Here is a 16,612-nt window from a genome sequence, read left to right as displayed (position 1 = left end):
CCCCTCTGTACTGTACCCCAGTGTATAGCGTCCGCTCCATCTATCTGTCCGGTAATTCCGCCCACGTCATACCTGAAGTGACGTCACCCTGTCGGTGGGGGCACCATGACACCCACTGTAAATCAAATAATAATAATATATCCTGCTGCAGTTATTATATGTTAAAAAAGCAAACTGCATATAGAAACAGTATAGCAATAAAAATAGTCCATCTAACAATAATCATATCTGATTTATTCACAACCCCATGCAATCTGTGTCAATAATCATATCATTATTGGATCAAAACCATGTGAATATTGTATTTTATTGTGTCTAAAAAAACATGTATGAATAAAATGTTGTTTAATATTAAAGTAGGAGGCACATCCTTATAAATTTAATTGTCTAGTACTGATGCCATCTAGTGGCCTATCCTATTAATTCTATATATTGAAAGTGGAACACTTAACAAGAGGTAACAGTAATTTGCATGGGGATATATTGTGAATATATCGGATATGAGTATTGTTAGATGGACTGTTTTTATTGCTATACTGTTTTTATATGCAGTTTGCTTTTTTTAACACCTAACAGCAGCAGCAGGATATACTGTTATTTGATTTATATATGTATTATCGCACTTGTTCACTTTATTTATGTATTCATGCTGTTTATTAACAGCAGTTAGTTTGGGTGGATAATCGTGCTCTGGTTGCCAGCGGTATGGGACTATTGTATTATGGGAGCAGCTTCGTATTTGGGGTTGTCCAGACCCCAGGGGTATGTTACAGTAAACAGCAGGAATACTCAGCGCTCAACCAATATTGTGATGTGTGTGATACCTATTGGTATGTAGGGAATGAAGAAGGGGAAGGAAATTAATCAATAAATCAGTAGAATGTGAAGCAAATAAATGTTCTTTGTTTGTTTTTATGTGGTGCACGTCCTGGTTAATATCTCAGGAATAGGCCAGTGAGGTATCACTCTACCCCACCCCATCTAAAAGGGGCTTTAGGGTGTCTTTTATGGAGGACCCTATGACCCTCACCTGGAACCTATGTTGTCGGCAGGTGACTGCAGCGGTCTTAATTGGGCAGGGTATGGGGGAGGGGATGAGTGCTTATGCACTAAAGGGGATATAACAAGTGGGATAAAAAGTCAAGTTCAATTTAGTTGTGCAAAACTCCTATGTAACAATACCTACATAGGAGTTTTGCACAACTACATTGAACTTGACTTTTTATCCCACTCGTTATATCCCCTTTAGTGCATAAGCACTCATCCCCTCCCCCATACCCTGCCCAATGGAGACCGCTGCGGTCACCTGCTGACAACATAGGTCCCAGGTGAGGGTACTATGGTCATAGGGACCTCCATAAAAGACACCCTAAAGCCCCTTTTAGAGGGGTGCAGTAGAGTGATACCTCCATGGACTATTCCTGAGATATTAACCAGGACGTGCACAACATGAAAACAAACAAATAAAGAACATTTATTTGCTTCACATTTTACTGATTTATTGATTAATTTCCTTCCCCTTCTTCATTACCTACATACCAATAGGTATCACACACAATATTGGTTGAGCGCTGAGTATTCCTGCTGTTTATATTAACAGCAGTTGTCATGGTGCCACCACTGATGGGGGTGACATCACTTCCGGTATGATGCGGTCATGAGACCGGAAGTGGATGGAATCACCGGATAGCTCGGACGGAGAGGACGCAGCGCACGAAGGTACAGTACAGTGGTGGTACATTAATGTACTTTTTAAAAATGTATATATTCGTTGCACGGATTGCTGTAATAAATTATATATATATATATATATATATATACACACACACACACATATATATATATACATACATATATATATATATATACACACACACACACACACACACACACACGTCAGAGAGCCGCGTACGAAGAAAGCATCTGCCTGCATGCCCTTAGAGGAATAGTATCAGAAGGGATAGTGTGAGACCCAAATGGAAAAACACTAGGAGATGGCACTGCAGGACTTGTGAAGTGGACATTTATTAATATATGTAGTGTTTTAGACAAACAGTTTCTGTATAATGAGCAACCATTTACCTGCAATATTTCAAGATGAGTGATGTATCCACATTTGAATTTTGAACTAATGTAGTAATCAGTTCTTTCTTCTGTTGTGAGCTCTGCCTGAAAGCAGACTGGAAGGAAATCTGCAAAATTAATTTGCAGATTTAATTAAAGTAATGCCCAAACCTGTGCACTGCAAAACTATGAAACCACTTTAAAATGTCAAATTTGAACTGTTTTCGATGTGTGTCAAGATAAACAGCAATCACTAACTGTAGGAAATAAAGAAGGCTCTGGAAGATTGCTTCCACATAATCACTATTTGCCAGCAGGCACTTCAATTGGTCTCTTCATACTACCATAATAAAAGTGTTATTAGCCGTTCAAGTTGCTGGAAAACATTCATTAGGGGGAAAAAACAGGGGCAGATTTAGTAAGCTTGGTGAAGTAATAAAGTGGCCAATGATAACACAACAGTCAATCAGCTTCTGTCATTTTTCAAACCCAGTCTGTAACTTGACAGTTAGGGGCTGATTGGCTGGTGCATTATCACCTTCTACTTTATCACTATCTATTAATTAATCTGCCCAGAGTGTCTGGATCAAAGGGGATCAGGGATCTTCAATTAAGAAGATCATGTACCACTTACTGAATGTTGACAGTAGCAATAATTATTTTGGAAGGTTTATGCCTTACAATAATGGTGGAGGTTACAGCATACAATGATCCTTCCACATAGTCTGTATGGGGGAAATATGACTGTAGGAGTATTATCCTCTATAGAGTCGGAGGACCACCGTTATTCTAAAACAGGACATACCCCCAGTGTGTCATCCCATATCCCACCCACCTTATGTTTGTGTGTACCAGTATTAGTTACATTTTTATCCCCATCTTTTTAAAATAATCCACCGTTTTTTATTAGAAACACTGGTAATTCTTGTCTTACCTATGCATAGAAATTTCTATATGTCTATACATTGTTTTATTGCATTATTTGTATCCAGTATGGTTTAATAAATGCCACATATTCTTTTTCCACAAAACGTGTTTATTCATATATGCTGACTGAAATCCAATGGTCCAAGTGTACATGATATACATTTATGAGGGTCTCTAAGCACAGTGTGACACCGCAAGGTGTAAACTCCCTCTATTACTGTAAAAGGTACTGGTAGGGTACCTTACACTTTCGCGGCTAGGAGACCCCCCCCCCCCTCTGTCCATGGCGCAACCCTCCCGTATACCCCATCCCCTAAAGACCACTAGATCAAAGAAGCTGTTTCTATGGGATAACCAAAAGACTACGTTCCAAATACTATTATATTGTACTTACTCCAAAATTACATAGTTGGATACCCCACTCAGCATCAGTAATGAGCTCCTGAAATTTTAGTCTCTCTTCATTTTCATTATATACAAGAGCAAGCTGAGATCCAACCACAGCCACTGCCTATGAAGGAAATAAAAGTTGCAATAGCTAATTTAGTAGGCAAAAACATGATTAAGTCTAGGAGCAGTGTTTCTTAACTTCAGCCCTCATGCACTCCTGGCTGTGTAATAAAGAACAATGAGTGGTCATGAACAGTGCCGTGTCTAATATGAAACCAGTACTAAGTGTAGTGGCACAGGGTTCGGGTCTTGGGCCCATTTTATTTAACATTTTTATTAACAATTATGGGATGGGGCTACTCAGCAATATATCCATCTTTGCAGACGATACAAAACTGAGCAGAGTTATTAAATCATCAGAAGATGTCACCACGCTTCAAAATGATCTTGACAATCTAGATGATTGGGCAAAAAAAAGGGATTTTTGTAAGAACTTACCGTTCGAATCCCTTTCTCTGATATGGTCCTGGTGACACAGCTCAACACTGGGATGTAGGAGGGTCCGAAGGAGCCAGGCACCTATCCTAAAGCTTTAGAGGGTAGGCTCCTCCCCTACTGCATCCCTGGACTCTTCAGTTCATCTTTCAAAGCCACTGGAATACATTAACTCAGTACAAACGCCTGCACATATTATATGCACATTTTATAACAGAAAACTGTTAACTTTTAACCATTTTAACATGAACATCATGAAACTTCTGGCATACTTACTGAGCGTAAGGGAGGGATCGCTGTGTCACCAGGACCATATCAGAGAAAGGGATTCGAACGGTAAGTTCTTACAAAAATCCCTTTTTCTCTTTCAATGGTCCTGGTGACACAGCTCAACACTGGGACGTTCCAGAGCCGGTCCTTTGGGAGGGTACGCTCAGGTCTGCAGCTCTCAGCACTGCTCGCCCGAATGATGCGTCCTCCGACGCGAACTCATGGAATCTATAGAATTTGGCAAATGTGTGAACAGATGACCAAGTAGCAGCTCTGCAAACCTGCTCAGCTGTGGCCCCATGTCGAACCGCCCAAGAGGTGGCAACTGACCTGGTGGTATGCGCATTTATTTTGGCCGGTACTGGTCTACCCACTTTGGTGTATGCAAAGGCTATCACAGACCGCAACCACCTAGCAATAGTCTGCTTAGATGCAGGCCAACCAATCTTGTGTACGTCATACAATACCAACAATGTGTCAGTCTTCCTGACACTCTTCACTCTGTCCACATATATGCGTAAGGCACGCACAACATCCAAAGTTCTCAACTTGTCCCTTTTCTTAGAACCCTCTGGGGGTTGAAACACAGGTAGAACTATCTCCTGATTTAAATGGAAGGTAGATACCACCTTCGGTAAAAACTGAGGCACTGTTCTTAAAACAGCCCTGTCATCATGAAAAATTAAGAAGGGAGGTTTACATGATAAAGCTCCCAATTCTGAAACTCTTTTAGCAGATGCTACTGCTAACAAAAACACTAGCTTCCACGTGAGAAACTTAAAGTCAGCCGACCTTAAAGGTTCAAAAGGTGCCTTTTGAAGGCATTCCAAAACCAGTGATAGATCCCAAGGTGCTACTGGTTGCTTGTATGGAGGTTTCAACCTGGATACTCCTTGTAAAAAGGTTTGAATTTCCGGCAAAATGGCTATCTTTTTCTGGAAATAGATGGACAAGGCCGAAATCTGCACCTTCAGTGACTGAAGGCTTAGGCCCGATGAAAAACCATCTTGTAAGAATTCCATCATTCTTGATAGCTTAAAATGAGATGTATGAGCCTTTCTTCTCTCACACCATCGAATGTAAGTCTTCCAGACTCTATAATAATTTGCCGAAGATACAGCTTTTCTGGCTTTTATCATAGTCTGTACTACTGCCTCAGAAAACCCTTTTCTTTTCAAAATGGTGGTTTCAATAGCCAGGCCGTCAAAATCAATCGATCTGAATCCAGGTGATTGAATGGGCCTTGTCTTAGAAGGTCTGGTCTCAGAGGTAGACGCCATGAGTCCACAGACAACCTCTGAAGCCTCGAGTACCAGGATCTCCTTGGCCAATCCGGGGCCACTAAGATCACTGGAACCTTCTGCCCCTGTATTTTCTTCAGAAGTCTCGGTAACATTGGTACTGGTGGGAATGCATAAAGGAGATCTCCCTGCCAGTGAATAGTCATGGCATCCACTGCCTCCGCTAGTGGATCCCTTGTTCTGGCATAGAACCTGGGCACTTGACGGTTGATCCTGGATGCCATCAGGTCCACATCCGGAGTTCCCCACATCGAAGTGATTTGGTGAAACACCTGAGGGTGTAAGCTCCATTCCCCTTCCTTGAGCTCCTCCCTGCTCAGGAAGTCGGCTTCTATATTCTCTATTCCTGGGATGAATATAGCCGATACAGCTGGAACATTCTGTTCCGCCCATAGGAAGATTCTGGACACCTCCCACATGGCCAATTTGCTGTGTGTACCTCCCTGGTGATTCAGATACGCCACAGCTGTGGCATTGTCGGTCTGAATCCTCAAAGGGAGGTTCTGTAACCTGTCTCCCGCCAAGGAAATGACTTTCCAGACAGCTCTCAGCTCCAAGATGTTGATTGGTAACGCTGATTCCTCTGCCGTCCACAGGCCCTGAAGCCTGAGATCCAGGACTATTGCCCCCCAGCCCCTGAGACTGGCGTCGGTAGTTACTATCAACCAGTCCCAGGTCTGTAATGACCGACCCCACTGAAGGGAATCTACTTCTGTCCACCATTTCAAGGATTCTCGGGTGTCCGAAGACAGCACTATCATCTCGGATTTCATGGTCAAAGTGTCTCCTGACCAAGCTGACAAAATGTTCCATTGGAACCTCCGAGAGTGGAACCTGGCAAATTGAAGCGTCTCGAATGACGCCACCATCTTCCCCAGGAGCTTGAGGCACCTCCATACTGAAATGCTCTGAGCCCTGAGAATCTCCTGGACTAGGGTGACCAGATCCCTGGCCTTTACCTCCGGGATGAATACCCGATGAAGATGGGTGTCCAGTATGACTCCCAAGAATTGGAGCCTTTGTGACGGTACCAACTGAGATTTTTGCAAATTTAAAATCCAGCCGTGAGCCTGCAAAAAACTGATGGCCTCTGCCAAGTGACTCTGCAGCATGGCTGCTGACTCTGCTTTGAACAGGAGATCGTCCAAATAGGGTATTACTGTGATTCCCCTGAGCCTCAGCACCGCCGCCATTACTGACATTATCTTTGTGAATACCCTTGGCGCGGTTGCTAGCCCAAAGGGTAACGCCCGGAATTGTAAATGCAGGTCTCCTATGGCAAACCTCAACAAGGTCTGATGCTCCGGGTGTATAGGAACGTGCAAATATGCGTCCTGGACATCCATGGACGCCAAAAATTCTCCCTGGTCCAGACTCAGGAGTACTGACCGTAGAGACTCCATTTTGAAATGGTCTACCCATAAATGAACATTTAGAGACTTCAAATTTAGTATTGGTCTGAAAGACCCGTCTGGTTTGGGCACCAGGAACAGCGTGGAGTAAAAGCCTTTCTTCCACTCTGTCTTGGGGACTAGTGTCACCACCCCTTTTTCCAAAAGGGAGTGCGCTGCTCTCACAAGAGCTGTACGCAGCCGTGCCTCCTTTGGTAAGGATGTGGGAATGAACCTCTTCGGAGGTGGCCCTCTGAAAGGGATTTTGTAACCCTGTGTTATGATGTCTAGCACCCAGGCATCCTGGTCTAGAGAAGCCCAAGCGTCCCTGAAGAGTGTGAGACGCCCGCCCACTTTTGTCACTGTCGGGCAAAGCCCCTGACAGTCATGCAGAGGGTTTATCCTCTCCTTTATTGGCAGGCTTCTTGTGAAAAGAGCCAAATTTTGACTTTTGTGTCTTGCCTCTAGAGGGCTGAAACCTTCCCCTGAAAGACTGTCCTCGAAAGGACGCACCACCTCTAGGGGAGGGCCGAAAGGACGGCTTAAAAGCAGAAAATCTGGATGTCTGCTTTGCTGAGGAGGCCGGCAGGAATGTACTTTTGCCGCCTGTGGCCTGTTTTATAATCTCCTCTAATTCGGTACCAAAGAGTACCTTTCCTTTGAAGGCTAATGTTTCCAGAGCCTTCTTGGACTCATTGTCTGCTTCCCAGGCTTTAAGCCAAAGCACTCTCCTGGCATTAATGGAGACTGTGGACACTCGGGTTGCCATTTTAATAGCTTCCTCCTCTGCTTCAACTGCATATTCTGCTGCTGCCTTAATCTTTTCTGCAAGCAGTAATGCACTCGGGTCAGCCTGCAGCATGGTGCATAATTCACCAGCCCACTCTATCATGGCCTTAGAAACCCAGGCTGAAGCAATAAGGGGTCGTAAGGTAAACCCCACCCCTTCAAAGATAGCCTTGAGGTTTCCCTCCAGCTTTTTATCCACAGAATCTTTAAAAGCTGCACCGCCCTGTACTGGTAATACAGTAGCCTTGGACAAACGTGCCACTGAAGCGTCCACAACTGGGACCCTTTCCCAGAGCTCCGCATGAGACTCTGGCATGGGGTACAGATTTAGGAATCGTTTTGGCATCTGAAGCCTCTTATCAGGAGTTTTCCAAGCCCCTTCTAACAATTCCTGTAACCCCTCATCTGAAGGAAAAGTAACAGCCTCCTTCCGCTGTCGCTTAAAAACACCTTTAACAGGAGTCTTATCCTCCACAGTCAGCTTTAAAGCCTGCTTCACAGCTACAATGAGATCCTCTATACCAGCAGCAGAGTTCTCTTCCAAATCATCACCCTGATCCCAGGGGATGTCAGTATACTCTCCTTCCTCTTCATCTACCACAGTAGTTAAAGCATAAGACCTTCTAGGGGTCCCTGCCACATTTTCATCCATTTTGTCCAGCATTTCACTGAACCTGTTAATCCCTTTTGCAGTATCCTGCATCACCTGGATAAGTGCAGGATCTGCCTGGGTAAGAGGCAAGGAGCCAGACGACTGCTGAGATGATGGCATAGGTCTCTGTGATTCTACCAGCCCATCACTCTGCCTGTCCAAAAGCTGCACCAAAGCGTTTACTGACCTGCCTAGGGCCCTGGCCCACGCAGGTTCCATATGCTCTGCCCTATGGGGATCACTGCCCATGGGTCTCACATCAGCGCAAGTAATACATAAGCCCCCCTTGGCCATCTGCTCAGGGACAAACTTTTGTGTGCAAACTTTGCACGCGCTCAGTGCATTAAGGGCTCCCTCCCCCAAAACCACAGCCTGATGCTCAGACATGATGCAAGTGATAAATGTATATCTATCAGTATACACAGTGCAAACAATGTACAAGCGTTTATACAGAGGCAATGCACCCAATCACTTATCTGTCTGTTGGTTTCAACTGCGGGGAAGCGATGCCCAGGAAATCCAAGTCACTCTGCCAGGATCAGTAAGCCAGCTCAGCTCCGCTGCAAGCGTTCTGAAAGGCGCCAAAGTCAGAGTGAAGGAAGAGACCACAGGTCCCTGCTGCTGCGGGGTCCGTGACCTTTTGGCGCCAACCACCCCCAGCAAGCCGCTCCTTAGGTAGGATTTCCTAGTTCCAGTGTCTCCCCCTCAAATGGGGATCACTTGGAACATGCCTGTCACAACGCTGCTGTCCTCTCATCTAGGAGCTCAGCGTGTAAGCTCCGCATAAAATGGCCGCCGCCATCACGGAGCGCCTGTCCCCCATGATCCCCACCTAAACGTGGAGCCGGTTTCAGGGTACTCCGGAGCCCAGGCAGCCTTTTAGAAAAGGCTATAAGCGCTGCACAGGGGGACCAGACAGTGTCTCCCTTGTGCACAGTGAGCTGACAGGACGCGCTTCTGTCAGCTCCTGCTGCGCAAGCAGTGTGAGGATTCACTATGAGAATCCTCACACTGTGCCTACCTAGCTAGGGTGAAAGTTAATAAAACAATAAAAATCCCCTAACTACTCTAATTCTTCGGCTGCTCCTGCAGCCCTTTAGAATAGCACCCACTCCAGTGGGCACCTAACACGAACTGAAGAGTCCAGGGATGCAGTAGGGGAGGAGCCTACCCTCTAAAGCTTTAGGATAGGTGCCTGGCTCCTTCGGACCCTCCTACATCCCAGTGTTGAGCTGTGTCACCAGGACCATTGAAAGAGAAAATGGAAGATGAGGTTCAATGTGAACAAATGCAAGGTCATGCACCTTGGGATACATAACCAGTGTGCTAGTTATAACCTAAGCGGGGATGAATTGGGTAAATCAGTACTCGAAAAGGATCTAGGAGTCCAAATAGAAAAAAAAACTGGGGTGTAGTGCTCAATGTAATATAGCAACAAAAAAGGCCAACAAAATTCTCGCATGTATTAAAAGGGGCATGGAAACTAGGTACTCAAAAGTAATTATGCCTCTGATTAGACCGCACCTCGAATATGCAGTGCAGTTCTGGGCTCAGCACTATAAAAAAGACATCATAGAATTAGAAAAAATCCAAAGAAGAGCAACAAAGATTATTAGGGGAATGGAGAATTTAAGCTACGAGGAAAGATTAAACAATTTGGGACTATTTACACTAGAGAAAAGACGTTTAAGGGGGGATATGCTCAACGTGTATAAATATATTAAGGGCCAATATAAGGAACTGTCAAACACCCTTTTTTCTACTAGAAAGGAATCTAGGACGCGAGGGCACGAGTTTAGATTAGAAGAAAAAAGATTTTGTTCATCTATAAGAAAGAATTTCTTTACAGTCAGAGCAGTCAAGCTTTGGAACTTTCTTCCTGGAGAAGTGGTGTCGGCAGACACTATAAATATGTTTAAAATAAGGTTGGATAAACATTTATTGGTTAAAAACATCCATGGGTACGAAGAAGTAACATAATCTGTCTTTAAAATATCAGAACATATAGTACAACAAGGGATAAGCTACTTTAAACATAGGTTGAACTAGATGGACGCAAGTCTTTATTCAGCCTCACCTATTATGTAACTCCTCTACACATAATGCTTTCAGGATTTATGTCTTAGGAAACAGGTACAATAGTTTAATTATTGGTCCAGCCAAGTATGGGTACACACCAGAAGATCTATTGTCCAATTTATTGCCTGAGGCAGATTGGAATGATCATCTTATAGTGTGTACACTTGATAGTGTAATAATTTTCCATTTTAAAAATATATTACATATAGAACCGATTATCATTGGTCTAACTTAGCAACAAAAACTAGTGCTGCACGCTAATTAAGCATTGCAATAGATGTGGCTTAGTGTATTCTGCATGTCCACAGATAGGGGTTTTTCTGATTCACTCGGAAAGGCACAATCACTCTCTAATGGACAAAACCATATGCACTGCAGGTGGGGCTGATGTAACATGTGCAGAAAGAGTTAGATTTGGGTGTTTTATTGTTTCTGTGCAGGGTAAATACGGACTGCTTTATTTTTACACTGCAATATAGATATCAGTTTGAAGTACATCCTCCACCCAAATCTAACTCTCTCTGCACATGTTACATCAGCCCCACCTGCAGTGCATATGGTTTTGTCCATTAGAGAGTGATTGTGCCTTTCCGAGTGAATCAGAATAACCCCCATAGTGAGGGGCCTGTAGGATGAACCGATAAGGTAGGACTGACTGCTTCCTGTTCAGAGACACACACACAGTAAGTAACATGTTCCTTTTGCACAGTTCAATATTACCCAGGATGGCAGACTGGAGGCATGTATATGGAACCTAAATCCCCTGGAATCATCCAAACTAACACTAACTATCAATATGACATAATGTAGAATGGCATATTGTAATGCTCAGGTAACTGTTATGGTTAATTAGATAATGTTCTAGTATGTATATTAGAACTGGTATTGTATGGTATATAAGTATGTAATTGGAACTGGTATTGTAACATGGGCACATCTGTAGTGTGATGTTGGTTTGTAGTAGAGCATGTTTTGCGGAACCATGTGCTTTGCTTTGTTAAATAAGGGGATTTTTGTAAGAACTTACCATTCTAACCCCTTTCTCTGAGTCCAGTCCGGTGACACAGCTCCACCTTGGGATCCTCCTACATCCCAAGGTGGAGCTGTGTCACCGGACTGGATGAAAGAGAAAAGGGGATTTTGTAAGAACTTACCGCTCGACCCCCTTTCTGAGTCCAGTCCAGTGACACAGCTCCACCTTAGGATGTAGGAGGGTTCCAAGGTGGAGCTGTGTCACCGGACTGGACGAAAGAGAAATATCCATGTGCTTATAACAATGACATGTTGTTCGTGGTTGTCTGGATAAGTTTAGCATGTGATTGTTGCAATGGTGTGGAATGAGATTGTGGGCTATTGACTGCATTCTGGAATACCACATTGTGGAATCTTTAAAGGCAACAAAATGGCAGCTACACCTATGCATTCTGGGAGTTTCAAAATGGAGTTTAACAAATTATGTGCCGTTCAAACCAAAAGGACCCAACCCCCATCCATACTAACCTTATAACTCCAACCTCATCTTTCTCTGTACTATCCCTTTATCTCTCTCATGATTACATTGTGTTTTAATACTGTTTTAACCTGTATGTGACTGTTACTAAGTAAATTGTTTATTTGAATACACTCTTAAGGGGCATACACATGCAGAGATGTGCTGAGTGTTTTGAGCGATGCTAGATGTGAGAACACTGGCTCTGACCGATTAATATCCAGCATGCTGGATATTAATCGCTGAGCGATAAGACGTGTGGCCCCAAAACACGGAGAGATGTAGGGGCATTTTCTAAGTGATCTAGTGAGATCACTTAGAACAGGGGTGGCCAAACTGATCCTGGAGATCCACATTTTTCCAAATCACCTAGCTGGTGCATAGCTGTAGTCATTACTAACTGTAACATTTTTAAACATGCTGCATTCATTCCTATGACAGATCCCAAGGTTGCCTGAAAAACATGAACGGTTGGTAGATCTTCAGGACAGAAATTAAGAAAAATACTTTTCACTTTTCAAATCTGTAGTTTGTGCCCGTTGTTCGTTACATTGTCCCATGTGCTGCACGGCAGATAGGATGATGTGATTTATGATGTAATACGCATTGGGTAGCATGGCGCTACACAATTGCAAAATAGGCTGGGCTTTTTGGGAATTGTGAGGATTGCACTTAAAAAACACTGCTCAAGATTATCAGAAAATATACTTAACATACCAGAACTTTGTTGTAATTTTGCCATGTGTTATTTATGACATCCCAGAGCTTTGTAAACACTTCATTTTTGGGAAGAAGAGTGCAGTAGCCAAGTGCAAGGTTGCAATCCACCGCACGACAATTAAAAACCTGTTGCAAATTAAATTGTAAAAAAACAGAGAAAAAAACGCAAATAAGTTTTTTTAAATCAATGATAAAATAGTTTGCAGCTCTTCAGTGTAAAGGTTATGCCATCATGTTAAATACGCACCTCAAGAATAATCTCTTACCTTGTGTAACAATGAAACTGCAGTGTATTTAATTAATTTTATGGTTTTCTCTCCCAATGTTAAAATGATTGCTTTGACTTCTGACATAACTTGTTCACCATATAACTGGGGGGAGAGAAAGATCAAATTGTTGTGCATCATTTGTAAAACATGACTATAACAAAGCTAATAATAAATTGCTTAAAATGATAAATAAGGAAGAACAAGAGATGTTAACATGACGCATACTGCTTAAAGCTGAAGGGGGATTTATATTACTGCAATGTACATGTGCATGAAGTGCCTCTAGAAAATCCAGAGGAAGGCACCCATACTCAATATCCTTACACCCAGAGGTACACAGGAAAACCAGTAAAGATTGCCTATCAAAGTTGTGTCCTCAAGGCTCTCCAAACAGTCCAGGTTTTAATGATATCTATGCTTAGGGCACAAATTATTTAATTAGTACCTCAGTCGGTTTGATTATGCCATCTGTGCACAAACATGCCTCTGACCTTTAAAAAAAGCTGTTAACTAATACAGGGAAATTAGTCCGTGATCAGCAATAGCAGCCCGACATACTCTCTGACATCTGCAAAACGTTGTACTTTTGGACCATACTATTTTTCTTTGCCACCATCATATTCAAAAATACTATTGAGCAAAAGCTGTGAATTCTTATGTACATGTGACTTTTTAATAAATTTGCACAAATCTCCCAAAAACTTTTTTTTACATGGTCATTAGGGGGTATTATGTGTCGAATTTTGAGGGAAAAAAATAATTTATTCAATTTGGAAATAAGGCTGTAACAAAAAAATGTGTAAAAAGTGAAGCGCTGTGAATACTTTCCGGATACACAGTAATGAGGTGCATGACTGGTGGGACTTTGGGGAATGAGGCAAATAGAGGTGCATGACTGAGCGGACTTTGGGGAATGAGGTATATAGAGGGGCATGACTGAGAGGGCTCTGGGGAATGAGGCATATAGAGGTGCATGACTGAGAGGGCTCTGTGGAATGAGGCCTATAGAGGTGCATGACTGAGCGGACTTTGGGGAATGAGGTATATAGAGGGGCATGACTGAGGGGGCTTTGATGCTGCATATAATGGGGCATAAATAAGAGGGCTGTGTGCCATACAAATTGGGACATTACTCTTTTGAATAGAATTATTGGTGGTATTACTTTGTGCATTATTGGGGGTACTGCTAAGGGGCATAATATGAATTGGGGGAACTACTGTGTGACATACTATTCACTTCATCGCAATGATTAAAAAACTTAAATCTAAAGTTGTCCAAAACTAGATTTTTAGATATTTTATAACAGGTACAGTTCTAGAACTGTGCCAGATAATTACTTTTGCCAGACTAACAGTAAAGTATTCAATAATATACCTCTGACACATTAATTATGCAGTTGATGAACCAGTGTCTCAATTCTCAATGCAGGCCAGTGAGTCTGCACACGGCAAAATGTCACTGACCGGAACTCTCTGTTAAGAAGCTTGCCTAAAAGTATTATGGTGTAAAGCCTGTGTATAGCATTGTAATAGAGAAGTTCTCTGTGGGGAGGCTGCTCAGATGCAGCAACACATAAGGTAAATGCGGAGAGACAGTTGTTGGTATCACTGGTTGGAAGCCGCAAACAACAAGAGGCTACAATGAATTTCTCTGCTCGTGGAAGCTTTCTCAAGCCAGACTCCCCACAGAGTACTTACGTCAGCTAGAGGGTGATGTATCCGGTTGTACCACGGGAGATCATTACCTCTAAGGAGTTCATTACCTCTGGCTAAATTGAGCTCCACTCCAGCAGACTACACATTGCTGGCGGATGTGCACAGATCCTACGTGCAGCACTTGTGATCTAGGGGCTTTAATCCAATGCACTTGGGGCCGTGCATCAGATTGGATCTAAAACACATGAGATTTGCCCAATTTCACCCGAATTGGGTGAAATCAAGCTAAATCACACTGGTGTGTGGCCACCTTTAGACAATCCTCTTAACAGTGAATTAAACTGTTGGTACTAATATGATACAGTATATTTATGTGGAGACAATAAGCTGCTATTGGACAATTATATTTGTGTTTACTAAAACAGAGACTGCAATAAATTGTTAAACAGCTTTTAACATGTATATATTTTTCATTATACTGTTTAACTGTTGATGCAGTTACACTTTTATTTTAATGATATTATATTGATCAATGTAACTTCTCTTTACTCCAAGTAATTCAATTGCTACAAACTATATACAGTGTACTCAGTTTGTGCTGCAGCAGCGCCTCAGTGTTTTTTCTGTTAGCCATTTTGCTAGCAGGGTTGCACTCATCTAGACAGTCAGGCAGCTGTGATTGCACACCTGTTACACTGGTTATAACCACTAACTAGATCCAGGACTGAATCCAGCAAGTGACCACTGAAGTGACATGAGGATTATAACAACAGATAATGAACCAGAATAAAATAGCTGTCATAGGATTATACCTTTACACTCAAATGAGTATTCATATTATTTGAATTTCCATGTTGCAAGCATGTACCAAATGCCAAGAGCATGAGCTGCAAGGTGAGTTCGCACTGGCTACATTCTTGCAAATTGTCCAACAATGCAACAATGGGCGTTTCAGCAGGTTGTAGAGCTTTTTCTCCTGTTAAATCACAAAAAGAGGTTACAATAAAATGTGATTAAAAATATATTATAACTACAAATAAAAGTTTACCAACATGTCATTGCAAACAAAAACAAAGTTAATACCATATTAATAACAGCCATGAAGGAGAGCCGTGATACTGCATCCCCCCCCCCCCCAAAAAAAAAAAAATTGCACACAACACAGTTAAGAGAAATGAAAACAAATTAACAACAAATAAAATATACAAACCATGATTTTTTTTTAATATTTACATATATTATACATATTTAAACCCATAGGCCAGCAATTCCAAACTTTTTTAAATCACGGCACCCTTAGGCCAAATGTTACTTATAGAGAAATTCAGAAAAAAATATTGAATTAAATACATGTCAGTCTGTTACTACCCATTTTTTTTTTATCACTGTTGTTTCCAATTGTTAAGTACCTTTAATATATGGAGAGTTTGCCAGATTTGCACAATCGAAAGGATACATCTTTCTGCCTGTGAAGCAAACAGGAAAGTGTACTTTAATAAAAGCAAAAGTTAAAACAAAAAAAGATATAGCAAGCTTACATTTTTAATAAAAGGTCTATCCTTAAAAATTAGTAGTGCTACCAACAGACAGACACATTCTTATAAATACATACAGAAAATATAGGGCTCAAAAATTCTAGTAATATGGAGAATAGAAAACAAAGAATCATTGATGCTGGTGTAATTACCAGCTGTACTTGGCACAAAAGCAGTAGTCAAGTCATAGGCAACTGGTAGAACCACCAATGGATCAAGGACAATTCCATCTTCACTAAAAAAATCTTCATATGTCCACTCTTCAAAATGGTCTCTTTCACCTCCAAAGCTTGCATTCTGTTTTAGAAAACAATGATCAAATTTTCAATACTTAAAACGGATAGATGTTTAACAAAAAGCCCTAAAACAGGCATATGAAAATGTTGGTTTAAACTTTAAAGCAATCACTTGATACATTGAAAGGCTAGCAAAGAGCTTAAACTGCTAAATAGAAAACTAGAAAGAAAAAATATATATTTACTATTGGAGATGGACGAGGAAGAAATGAAGGACCAAATAAAGCCAAAATTGATATCTCAAATATATAAAAAATTAAGGTAAATTGTACCTTTGAACACGTAACAG

The 16,612-nt window shown here is 41.9% G+C and overlaps 1 protein-coding gene across 1 annotated transcript in view; it reads right to left on the bottom strand.

Annotated features, from left to right (window-relative positions):
- Positions 1-16,612, bottom strand: part of KNTC1 (kinetochore associated 1) — a 227,099-nt gene that overhangs the window by 48,525 nt on the left and 161,962 nt on the right. The window contains exons 37-43 of the mRNA XM_083151336.1: positions 16,180-16,324; positions 15,902-15,958; positions 15,305-15,468; positions 12,834-12,938; positions 12,565-12,693; positions 3,386-3,502; positions 2,083-2,192 (exon numbers count right to left, since the gene is read on the bottom strand). Coding sequence (XP_083007462.1) covers positions 2,083-2,192; positions 3,386-3,502; positions 12,565-12,693; positions 12,834-12,938; positions 15,305-15,468; positions 15,902-15,958; positions 16,180-16,324 — 827 coding nt within the window. The remainder of the gene's footprint in view (positions 1-2,082; positions 2,193-3,385; positions 3,503-12,564; positions 12,694-12,833; positions 12,939-15,304; positions 15,469-15,901; positions 15,959-16,179; positions 16,325-16,612) is intronic.

Source organism: Crinia signifera, chromosome 1, assembly GCF_055691185.1.
Source record: "Crinia signifera chromosome 1, ASM5569118v1, whole genome shotgun sequence".
NCBI lineage: Eukaryota > Metazoa > Chordata > Amphibia > Anura > Myobatrachidae > Crinia > Crinia signifera.
Note: the sequence above shows the minus strand (reverse complement) of the source record. Positions and strands in the feature narration are given on the sequence as shown.